At 38.4% G+C, this 13207-nt stretch overlaps 1 protein-coding gene across 8 annotated transcripts in view; it reads right to left on the reverse strand.

Annotated features, from left to right (window-relative positions):
* CDC42BPA (CDC42 binding protein kinase alpha) overlaps positions 1-13207 on the reverse strand; it is a 230502-nt gene that overhangs the window by 82971 nt on the left and 134324 nt on the right. For all 8 annotated transcript variants that reach the window (XM_066381642.1, XM_066381622.1, XM_066381611.1 and 5 more), the window contains 2 exons: positions 8252-8499; positions 3849-3954 (listed from right to left, as the gene is read on the reverse strand). In XM_066381642.1, coding sequence (XP_066237739.1) covers positions 3849-3954; positions 8252-8499 — 354 coding nt within the window. The remainder of the gene's footprint in view (positions 1-3848; positions 3955-8251; positions 8500-13207) is intronic.

The raw sequence follows: 13207 nt of genomic DNA on the forward strand, positions 1-13207 counted from the left end.
AGGAAATAAAAAGGCAGGCAAGACTTTACAGATCAAGATTCTATAGAGAGGAGTAGAGCAGAGATGAGCCCAACCCATTAACATGGCACGTCTCTTCACCTGTTTAGAGATGCCTTCCTTTCTCTCAGTAGTTGTCTTTCTCTGGTTAATTCCACCAGCTCTGAAATGATTGTTTTTGAAAAATGTCTACTTTTTTCTTGAGAGGACTCATCAATTCTTCATGTTAGCATAGCCAGAAGTCTACCAGCTAGCTGTTTTTGAGAAAATTTTCTGTAGACGCAGTATCTTCACTAATTCCTGCAACATAGCCCTGACAGCCCTTCCACTGATCAGTGGTTGGGCTTTCAGATGGAGAGTGGCAGGAGCAGGAAATGCAGACTTGGCACTGCCAGGTCACAACAGTTTCAAGCAGTTTTAAATAGGTTTGTTCAGAAGAAAAGTTAATCTTTTCATAATTACAGAAAAAAAAAACAACTATGAACCCTGGAACCAGACTACCTGTGTTCATACCACATTCTGCCATTTCCTAGTCTGTGATTAGCTTAATCTCCCTCTGCCACAGTGTCCTCAAGTACAAAATGTGAAAACTGGTAGACCTCGGAGAGTTATCGTGAGAATTAAATGATGTGTGTGTGTGTGTTGAAGAGAGAGAGAGAGAGAGAGAGAGAGAGAGAGAGAACAGACAGGGACAGACAGGAAGGGAGAGAGACGAGAAGCATCAATTCTTCATTGTGGCACCTTAGTTGTTCATTGATTGCTTTCTCATATGTGCCTTGAGTGGGGGGCTACAGCAGAGTGAATGAGCCCTTGCTCAAGCCAGCAAATGTGGGCTCATGCCAGAAACCTTGGGCTTTAAGGCAGTGACCTTTAGTTCAAGCCAGCGACCATGGGATCATGTCTATGATCCCACACTCAAGCTGGTGAGCCTGTATTCAAGCCGGCGACCTCAGTGTTTTGAACCTGGGTTCTCTGCGTCCCAGTCCAATGCTCTATCCACTGCGCCACCGCCTGGTCAGGCGAATGATTTAAATAAAGTAATTCAGAAGAGAACAAGCACATGGTGAATTTCACCTAAGCATTAGTTTATTTTGTATGTTTGGAAATGAGAAGGTTTTACTATTTGTACATTAACATATCTGGTTCATAATAATTATAAGACCACAGAAGTATGCAAAATGCTTATAGCATTTTAAGTGAAAAGGCAGATTAGAAGATGAAATGTACATATGACTGCAATTATGTAATATTATATATACAAACAAAACCTGGAAAGGAACATACAAAATAGTTGTTTTGTGGTGATGAGATCACATATACCTTTTATGTTGAACATTTCCCACATTTTTTTTTGTAACTTTGCTTTTTCGTAAAATAATTTAAAAACAAGGTACGAATGATATATTTTCTTACTCGAAAACACTTACTTTTATTCCATGGAATAAATGGTTCATTTTAGTAAGTTATCTTTTAAAAAAAGTAAAACTTGGAGACTTCTGAAAATAGCAATTTTCTACTTCTAGTTTTAACTTTTGGGGTTTAAAAATGAGATTGTGAGAATGAAGTCTTTATAAAAGCTATTTAGGTCTCAAAATTAGCATAAAGTTGCTTTTTGGCTTCTATATCTAAAATACTGTTGAGGAATTCTCTTCAAGCTGTTTCCCAAAGGAACAGCGGGTGTAGCAATGACAAAAGCATTCTTCGGCTATCCCTCCTGGTGAAAATACCCAAATCACACCCACCAGAAAATGAGTAAGTGGACAGAAACAGTGAAGATGTGCAGGTTGATGAGTTAAGCAGAGAAAGAAGCAAAAGCTGAAATAAAGGAACAAAAATAGAGAAATTCAAATGGAAGCAAAACCCTCAAACCTTTCCTTATTTATCTAGGAGTGACTATTTCCCTGTTACCATCTGTCACTAAATGCTTGGCTACCATATGAATGTGCTCTCAAAGTTCTACTCATCCTTCATCATTACTTTCAATTTAGCAAGAAACGTAATATTTTGGTTTTTATTTTAATCCTTCAGTTCTCATCAGAATCAAGAGTATTGTTTAAAAATGACCTCTTATTATGTATTTTTGATAGACTCAGAACTTTATGATTAATAATAAATAAAACCAAGGGATGAATGTAAGATTTGATCTACATTTAACTTATTTCTCAATACAAATTTTATCAAACCATAATACCGTAGTCTTTTGGTAGGTAATTTGCTTTAAAATTTTACTTCAATTGGACTTCTAGCATTTAATTTTATTTTTTACCTCAAGATAACTCTTAACAGAATCTTAAAATTCTGCCTTGTATACAAAAATGATGTTTAATTTTGGAGTCATATTAGTCAAACATATGAAGTAACAATTATGTGACCTATCTGGATAAAATTCAAATATTAGTGGAAATAACTCAGAGTTGCATGATATCTGTAACTCTTATATTATTCCTAGTTTTAAAAATCCCTTTGTACTTGTTACTGTTTGGCCATTTTCCAGTCTTGTGTATATCAGCTTTATAAAACTGGACAAAACGAACTAAGAGATCATTTTCAAGTAGTTTTTAACCAAACAACCAAAAATAATTTTAAGTGCTTAGAAAACTAATCCTGGGGAAAGTACTGAGAGAAATGGAAGATGGAATACAATGGAAAATTGAGATAGAATGAGGAGTCTCTCTTTTATGAGTCGTCATGGTCTTTCAATCTGTTATTGGAACTACTAATAACTGAACGTAAGACTTTTATTGGAGAAAAATTCTAGAAATCATTATAAACACAATTATCCAAGACCTATTTAAATGTAAACAAAAGAATACATTTAAATGGTATTCTCCTGGTCCACATTAGGATTTTTACACTGTTTTGCTAAAAGCTGGCACAAGAAGTACAGAATGATGGCCATTCAAGAACTCTGATCCACTGAAAAGGAAAACATTCCTTCAAGCACTTGAAATTCTGTTCATCAATCTGGTTCTTTATAAGCTTAATCTATGGTTCTGCTCTTTAATCAAGCCACAGAGTTTAGGCAGAGTTGGTTTCTTTGGATTCCAACAGACCAATGATTTAACTTCTAACTATTATCAGTTCTTCATTACATATACAGCATTAGTTGTCAAAACTTCAGTTTGGCCTAATTGTTTCTGCTCTTGCCAAGGGCCAGCCTCCACTTAGTCATGACAGTGTTAAGTGAGGTAAAAAGTAAAAAAGAGAATAGATGGAAAGTGAAGTAAAGAACAAAGGCTCAAAAAATAAATGGGACAAAGAATAAGATGAATTAAGCAACACCCTCCCTCCAGCCAACTCCTGTACAGATTGGTACAAGAAATTGCCTGTATCAAGAAGCAATCCTGTGTATAAGGAAGATTAAAAAAAATGTACACCAAATATAAAGTTCTATTCACAGTTTCTTTTCCCCCCCTTTTCTCTCCAAGTGAGAGGAAGGAAGATAAGAGAGTATCCCGCATACACCCAAACCAGGATCAGCCCAGGAACTCCACCTGGGGCTGATGCTCGCAACCAAGCTATTTTTAGCCTCTGAGACAGAGGCTTCATAGAGCCATCCTCAGTGCCTGGGGTCAATGCGCTCTAATCAATCAAACCATGGCTGCGGGAAGGTGTGTGTGGGTATGTTGGGGAAACAGAGAGACAGAGACAAAGACAGAGAGAAGAGGAGGGGGAAGGGTGGAGAAGCAGATGGTTGTTTCTCCTGTGTGCCCTGACAGGGAATCAAACCCGGGACATCCACATGCTGGGCTAATGCTCTACTACTGAGCCAACTGGCCAGGGCCCACAGTTTCTATTACAGTGCTGAACACCTAGCATGTGATCAATGAATATAAGATTGAATCACTCACCTTATCAAGTTCACTTGTCAGTTTTTTATTTTCTTCAGTTAATAACACCTTTTCACGTTCATACTGTTGTTTGAACTCATTTTCAAATTCTTCCCTTTCACTTTGACTAACACAATTCAAGACATACAAGAAAAAAAAAGAATTTGAATTAAGGTAAAATGATTGTAACATATGCTTTACCATGAAAAGTCACTTAGATCTTAATTATTCCAAATCCCTTAAAATTAAAAATCACAATCATGTCCTTTAATAGATTTGTCAGCTTAAAAATATCTACTTTATTTTTCATTTGAAAATCTGAGAAAGACACCTGTGATTTGTAGACTTCCAGACTGTGTTCACTTATTTGGTTATGTATCTATATACTGGCAAGTGTGGGAAAATGAGATTAGGAAGAGTATATATGAACCACAACAAGAGTCCTTATACTCAGTTCTTGATAGCACAGAAAATTTGCAATTAAATTTCTCTCAATATACTCAGTCAGCCCTTCCTTTCTGTGCTCCTTCTTTCCTTCCTTCTTTCTTACCCCAGTAAGAACTATCTCATCTACTACAATACTTATTTCATTACTATCTCTTATGCTAACAAACTCTAAATTTATATCTGAAGCTTTTCTGGGCTTTAAACAGCTGACTTGCTATCTCCACAAAGATGTCTCCCAGGCATAAGTTCAACATGCCCAACTCAAGAGATCGCAGCACAGAACACATTCCCACCACCCTCTCTGCCTTCCTCTGTGCTCACACATTCCACTTTCTCTTCTCTTGCTACCGGTGACAATGTAGCCGAGACCAGCCCCTCACTTATGTATCTGTTCAAATACCTGCTCTGGCTCTTTTCTCCTCCCCTTCCTGAGCCATCTATCAAATAATTACTATCAGATTACAAGCCTGGTGTTATTTCTCCTATCTAAAAAAAAAAAAAAGGCAAAGTAACTTTAGGATAAATTTCTCCTCCAGCTACTACCTCACTGTATTGCTTGCTTTTTATAATAAAAGACTCCACGTAACAACAGTGTTACCTATACTCTCTGTTTCCAACTGCTCTCCTTCAGGTCTTTGGATCTCACTATGGGGTGTTTGCTCCTACTGTTCCTGAAATTGTTCTTATCCAAGTCACCAATGACCTTTATATTGGTAAACTCAACTTCCAATAGTTGGACCTCATTTTATTTTACACTTCATCTCACTTGACATGCGGACATATTTGATGTTTTTATCAAATATTTGATGTACTGGCTTCCAAGACACCAAAACTCCCTCATCTTCTTCCTAATATTCTTGCTGCTATTTCTCTATCTTTGCTGTTTCTTCCCATTTTCTCAACTTATAAAGATTAAAGTGCCCCAGGGCTTTGTCCTAGGGCCTCTTGTCTACCTATACTCAGTCACTAAATGATCGCATAGTCTCACCACATTAAATACAACCTGAGTGATAAATACTGCCAGAATTTTTTTTCTAGCCCCGAAATCCAGGCTGCTCTACGGGATGGCTTATCTGACATCTTCACCTGGATGTCTAATAAGCATCTCAAACATGTTTAAAATGAGCTCCTGGTAACACTCCCGTCCCAAACTTGCTTCTCCTGTAGTCTTCCTCTCTATGTCCTCCTAATTGCTAGGGCCAAAACCCTCAGTATCATCCTTGATTCTTCCTTTTACTTTCTCACCTCATATCTACTCCATCAGCAAATACCACTATCTTTACCTTTTTTATTTATTTTTATTTTTTTTATTTTCTGAAGCTGGAAACGGGGAGAGATAGTAAGACTCCCGCATGCGCCCGACCGGGATCCACCCGGCACACCCACCAGGGGCGATGCTCTGCCCACCAGGGGGCGACGCTCTGCCCCTCCGGGGCGTCGCCCCGCCGCGACCAGAGCCACTCTAGCGCCTGGGGCAGAGGCCAAGGAGCCATCCCCAGCGCCCGGGCCATCTCTGCTCCAATGGAGCCTTGGCTGTGGGAGGGGAAGAGAGAGACAGAGAGGAAGGAGGGGGGGGGGGCGTGGAGAAGCAAATGGGTGCTTCTCCCATGTGCCCTGGCCGGGAATCAAACCTGGGTCCCCCGCATGCCAGGCTGACGCTCTACCGCTGAGCCAACCGGCCAGGGCACCACTATCTTTACCTTTAAATGCTGGAATTCGAACATTTCTTACCATCAAAAGTGCCACCACCCTTGCCCATGCCACCATTCTCTTTGGCCTGCATTACTGTGATAGCTTTCTAACTGCTTTTTCTCTCATCTCAGTCAGACTATTCTTAATCCAGTTGTCAGAGTAATTCTCTTAAAACAAAAGTCAGTATTTGTCAGTTTTCTGCTCAAAATCCTGCAATACTTCCATTCGACAGTTTAACTCACAATACATACCTGGAAGTCAATTGAACATGACCTACAAAGCATTACAAGATCTCACCCCCATGGCTTCTCATATTCATCTCTTACTATTCTTTCCCCTTAACTCAGCTTCAGTCACATTAGTCTCATTACTTTTAAAATACTTTATTTTTTAGAGTAGTTTTAGGTTCACTGAAAAATTGATAAGAAGGCAAAGAAATTTCCCACAGGCATATCCTCCCCCTAAACCCTGGAAACCCCTGATCTTTCTACTGTCTCCATAATTTTGTCTTTTTTTTTTTTTTTTTTTTCTGAAGCTGGAAACGGGGAGGCAGTCAGACAGACTCCCGCATGCGCCCCACCGGGATCCACTGACATGCCCACGAGGGGGCGACGCTCTGCCCACCAGGGGGCGATGCTCTGCCCATCCGGGGCTTCGCTCTGTCGCGACCAGAGCCACTCTAGCGCCTGGGGCAGAGGCCAAGGAGCCATCCCCAGCGCCTGGGCCATCCATTTGCTCCAATGGAGCCTCGGCTGCGGGAGGGGAAGAGAGAGACAGAGAGGAAGGGGGGGGTGGTGGAGAAGCAGATGGGCACTTCTCCTATGTACCCTGGCCGGGAATTAAACCCGGGACTCCCACACGCCAGGCCGACGCTCTACCACTGAGCCAACCAGCCAGGGCCATTATTATTTTTTTTGACAGACTTGTTCTTCATAAAGAATGTTCTTCTCATACATCTGTAGAGACAACACTCCCACTGTCTTCAGTCCTCACTGAGAAATCACCTACTTAGTATCATTTTCCCTGGCCATCATATATATATATATATATATATATGTAATTTTATATATATATGTATATATGTAATTTTAAAATTTTAATCCTTCCCCTTAATGCTTCATAGTCCCCTATCCTCTGCCATATTTTTGTCCTTGACATTTATCATTATCTAATACATTTGATATGTTAACTTATTATTTGTAGTCTTTCAACATAACTAGTGGAAAACTCCATAAAGACAGATATTTTTGTCTGTTCACTGCCATGTTCCCAGTGCCTTTACGCATAGTAGGTTCTAAAAACACTTTTGCTGAATGAAGTACCAAACTGAATAAACTTAGGCTTCTCATATAAGTTGAGAATTATAATAACATATACTCAGTTGCCTAAAATCTAGAAACCTGAGTGTCACTGCTAATTTCTCTGGTCCTCATTTCTCGCATATGGCCATGATGCCTCCAAGTTCTGTCTGCTCAGCAGACCTCTGAAATCCCTCCACTTCTCTCCACGTTCACTATCACTACCTAAAGTCCCCTACCTCGTCTCTCATAGCTAGGTTCCTATCTGCCTCTGCTTCTTCCAAGTTCCAGTGGTCAGCAAACTCATTAGTCAACAGAACCAAATATCAACAGTACAACGATTGAAATTTCCTTTGAGAGCCAAATTTTTTAAACTTAAACTACACAGGTAGGTACATTCCTTATCTAGGTAGCGCCCGCACGTGGTATTTTGTGGAAGAGCCGCACTCAAGGGGCCAAAGAGCTGCACGTGGTTCGTGAGCCGCGGTTTGCTGACCAGGGTACCCCATTCCCCGCACTGTTGCAAGAGTGAGCTTTTGAAAGTATAACTATGACCATGTCATTTTCCTGAACTGGCCTTGAGTAAAGTCCAAGCTCCTTACACTCCTTCATGAGTGTGCCTCTCTAATTCCTTCCAGCCTCATTCCTCACTATGCTCACCTTTCTTTTTGTTTTCACAGTGATGAACAGCTTCTAGGCCCCAGCACATTTGGCTACCTCTGTCTGGACTCTCTTCATAGCTACATATTTCCTTGGTCTTAACTTAGAAATAATTTTGTCCAAGAAACCTAGATGTAGTCATCTTTTGTGCCTCTTTTACATGACAGCTACTTTCCTACCATTCTGCATTATAATTTTCTACTTACCAATCTTAACTTTGGTCTTCTTGAGGACATGAATATGTCTATGCCTCTGTATCTCCAGTCCCTGGCACACATCAGCCATTCAACAAATATTTCCTAGAGGACTAAATAACTTGATTCTTACCTCTCTCTCCTGTTTTTCTCCAATTTGTCTTTCAAAATCATAATTTCTTTATTCAGAGCAAGTTGCTGGCCTTCTGAATCATGTAGTTCTTTCTTCAGATTTTTAATTTCATTTGCATGTATTCCTTCTCTTTTGGATAATTCTTCTTCATAAAAGATACTTTTTTTTTCCAAATCTGTCTTTAGTTTAGTAATCTCTTGCTGATGTTCTATGCTGTATACTCCTGGTGAGTAACTAATTTGTTTTTGCTATAAAAGAATAAAAGAGTAGTTCATCTATAAGAATAATATCAAATAATTTCTTGAATATAAAGGACTGTTCATGTAGCTGAATATTATTTCTGTATATATTCACATAAAAATTATTAAGGCTATTAATCTTTGCCATGTTACAGTTTTTTCTCAGTGTATATTCCTTCATTATTATGTATTTCACAATCTTCTTCACACCAAAATTTTATGCAGTATCTGTATTTTCTGCAGGTCCTTAAGTAATTTTTTGTTTTACACTTAAAACTTTAATTTATATGCAATTATTGCCTGACCAGGCGGTGGCGCAGTGGATACAGTGTCGGACTGGGATGTGGAGGACCCGGGTTCGAGACCCCAAGGTCGCCAACTTGAGCGCGGGCTCATCTGGCTTGAGCAAAAAGCTCACCAGCTTGGACAGAAAGTCGCTGGCTTGAGCAAGGGGTTACTGGGTCTGCTGTAGCCCCACGGTCAAGGCACATATGAGAAAGCAATCAATGAACAACTAAGGTGTTGCAACGAAAAACTGATGATTGATGCTTCTCATCTCTCTCTGTTCCTGTCTGTCTGTCCCTATCTATCCCTCTCTCTGACTCTATCTGAAGAAAAAAAAAAAGATGTTATATGCAATTATTGTTGGTGTATGTAGTGAGGGCAAACTCTAACTGCATCTTGTTTTTGATGTGGAACCAATTAAAGGTCATAAATGTATCTAGGTTTTAAAAAGATTAAAATGGGAAAGGGGATGGTAGAGCCAGAATGTACATAAAGAAAAGAGGAAGTTTCTGCAATGTCCAGGGAGAAGTGACAATGGTCTAATCTAACATCATATTTACTCTAGAAAAAAATGATAGGTCTCTGCATTTAGGTAGGGCCTTGAGGAGAAGAAATTTGGCTGAAAGTCATCTTTTTAGAAATTGGGTTGAAATACACTCTCAGAAATGAGGGAGAAAGGAAAACAAAGTCCAAAGATTCTTCCAGGTAGTGGTTAAAGGATAATAGAAACATAGAGATGATGACAATTAGATTTCCTGAGCTTTGTGAGCTATTTTCTCAAGACTTTAAAAACTGGAAGACTATGGGCTTATATTTAGTGACAGCAAGGAATCAAGCTCTGGAGGATACTGTTACTAAGGGCTGAAAAACTGGTAACAACAGTTGATTTAAGTCAAAAGAACACTATCCTGGATTCTTCACATTTGAGATATGTAAATCTTTTTAAGTCAATGGCATCAATGTGGGCCTCAGAAATGTCTCTGGGGTGTCCACTATAACAGTGGTCCCCAACCCTTTTTTGGGCCACAGACCGGTTTAGTGTCAGAAAATATTTTCACGGACCGGCCTTTAGGGTGGGACAGATAAATGTATCACGTCACTGAGACAAGCGTCAAGAGTGAGTCTTATAGCGTGCGGAGGACCCGGGTTCGATTCCTGGCCAGGGCACACAGGAGAAGCGCCCATTTGCTTCTCCACCCCTCCGCCGCACTTTCCTCTCTGTCTCTCTCTTCCCCTCCCGCAGCCAAGGCTCCATTGGAGCAAAGATGGCCCGGGCGCTGGGGATGGCTCTGTGGCCTCTGCCCCAGGCGCTAGAGTGGCTCTGGTCGCAATATGGCGACGCCCAGGATGGGCAGAGCATCGCCCCCTGGTGGGCAGAGCGTCGCCCCATGGTGGGCGTGCCGGGTGGATCCCGGTCGGGCGCATGCGGGAGTCTGTCTGACTGTCTCTCCCCGTTTCCAGCTTCAGAAAAATGAAAAAAAAAAAAAAAAAACAAAAAAAAAAAAAAAAAAAAAAGAGTGAGTCTTAGACGGATGTATCAGAGGGAATCTGGTCATTTTTTAAAAATAAAACATCGTTCAGACTTAAATATAAATAAAACAGAAATAATGTAAGTTATTTATTCTTTCTCTGTGGACCGGTACCAAATGGCCCATGGACCGGTACCAGTCCATGGCCCAGGGGTTGGGGACCACTGCACTATAATATTTAACCATCTATTCTTTGACTGTTTATGATGTGCCTACACATGCATGACCCAGACAGTCTAGTTGTTTCTGAGGCAGCCTGGAAGGCAAGGCTCTGTTGGAACTGGAAGGGCCACATCAAGTCAGAGTCCTGCTCTTATGCAGTTGCATAGAAATTATGCCTAAACTGACATCTGCAGCACTGACCACTTTATCTCTACACTGGTCTCCCTTCATCCATGGTTTCACTTACAGTGAAGTTCAAGAATATTAAATGAAAAATCCCAGAATCAAATAGTTGGCAAGTTTTTAACTGCATGCCTGAGTAGCAGGATGAAATCCTGCACCATCCGGCTCTGCCCATCCCAGGACATGAATAAACCCTTTATCCAGCAAATGCACAATGTATCTGCAACCCATCCTTAGTCACCCAGCTGTTCCAATAATCAGATTGACAGTCACGGTACTACAATGCTTGTGTTCAAGTAACCCTTACAAGTAGCCTAACACGGTCTCAACACCTATGTCATTCATCTGACTTCATCCCATCATGTAGGCATTGTGTCATCCCACGTATCACAAGAAGGAGACAGGTAAGCACAGTACAGTACTCACTGAGAGACCACATTCACATCACTTTTAGTACAGTTAGTGTTTTAATTATCCTTTTATTATTAGCTACTGTTATTAGTCTCTTACTATGCCTAATTTACAAATTAAACCTTAACATAGGTCTATATGTATTAAAAACTTAGTGCATATAGGGTCCAATACTATCTACAATGCCAGGCAACCACTGGGGGTCTCGTAGCCAATCCCATGGGTAGGGGGAACTACAGTACTGCTCTTTCATAATCACCTACAGAACACTCTGAGTTTGCTGTTCTGTTAGTGTAGTTTCGCTGTTGGAATAATAACAGTATATACTGAAAATTTCAAACAAAAATCACCCTGAAATCAAATCCTAACAAAGATACCACCAAAAATGTTATAGATTTGTCACTTATTGATAAGGCCATAAAAAGCCAAATAAAATGTTGACAAACAAAATGAAGCCATGTGGAAAAAAGAACAATCTATGGCAAAAGAACAGGTTTTTAAAGTAATTTTAATATTAGCAAAGTATTAATAAGTATGCAAAAATGCTTTAACAGGTTAAATTTAAATAAATTCATACAATAATTTCAGTAGATACACTTGTTTTAAAGTGTATGATAAAATCCAATACCAATACAAATACTACCTCAAGTCCCACAACAAATAAAAACAAAAGTACAGTAATTCTGCTAACTTAAAAATTATCCATTTTCAAGCTATCAGGCCAAATACAATAATGCTTACTGGTAAAATACCACAAGTACATACAATACATTCAGAAACAATAACTACAAAAAGGATGTCCTCTTTTACCTCTTATTTAATATTAGTTTTTAGATACTCTATCTGACCAAGTAATATGTTAAATTGTTAAAAAGAATATTTTAAAAAGTGACAAAATCATTATTTAATATTAATTTTCACTAGAAAATGCAAATTACTCCCCTGAAAACTATAAGAATTGATAAAGTAAAACAACTGCATATGATAAACACTAACCAATTGTACTTCCAGACAGTAGGCAGTAAGAAAATAGTAAGATGTTTCACTGTTAATAGAAAAACAAACAAAAATCACTAGAAATTAATATACACATACAAGAAACAAGAATTATATAAAAATAATTAAAGAAGATGTGAAGCAATAAGGAAAAAGTATCAAGTACTTTAAAGGGAAGATTTCATGATATATAATCAGTATTTCTCAAATTATCTTCCTTGTAAATCTAATAAAACAGCTCTTTAGTTTTTTTTTTTTTTAATGTGGGAACAATGCAGGGGCAGAGAATGGAGACTAATGTTCCCAGTACAGGGTCAAAAATAAACCGGTAAAAATACCAAACAATTTTGAAAAAGGAAGAGAAAAGAGAGAAGACAATATTCTTTTCAGATATTTAAAACATACAATAAATCGTCACCCAAAAATAATTTAATTCAATACATGAGACATCTTCAATCTCTGAGGAAGGCAATGATTAATAAAATTTGAATCACCAGCAATAAAAGAACAAAATGATTCTCACATTGTACCGTTTAGTAAAATAAACACCAAATATTAGACATAAATATATTTAAACAAAGAAACAAAACATCTAGGAAAAAGCTAGCCATCTAAATGAGATAATATATTCTTGTTTCTTAAGCCATCCAGTCTCAATCAGAGTTTAGATACTTGGAAAACTCTTAAAAAAAAAAAAAAAAAAAGAAAAGAAAAAGCCAATCTTTGATGTAATAGAAAAATCACTGAGGAAAATTTTAAAAAATCTTTAATTTGAAAAAGAAACAAGACCAAAATTAAAGGGCAAATGAAAACTGGTAAAATAGTTGTGAAAACATAAGAAAAAGTACAAATATTATTACGCAAAGAGTTTATATGAACTTATAAAAACATTAAGACTACCAAATTAAATGGGCAAATCACTTAAAGAGACAATTCACGAGAAAAAATATGCTTAATAAACCATGTACTAATAAAGAAAGAAATGCCTCTCATACTTACAAAGATTTGTCGCATGTATCAAGTACCTTGTAATGATCTAACAATTTTCATTTCTAGGTATTTGTTCTAAGACAATGATACCGAAAAACACTGTATAAAGATGTTCATGGTAATTATAATATTGCAAAAGTAATAAATATTTAATAGAGAAC

This window comes from Saccopteryx leptura, chromosome 1 (assembly GCF_036850995.1).
Source record: "Saccopteryx leptura isolate mSacLep1 chromosome 1, mSacLep1_pri_phased_curated, whole genome shotgun sequence".
In the NCBI taxonomy this organism is placed as follows: domain Eukaryota; kingdom Metazoa; phylum Chordata; class Mammalia; order Chiroptera; family Emballonuridae; genus Saccopteryx; species Saccopteryx leptura.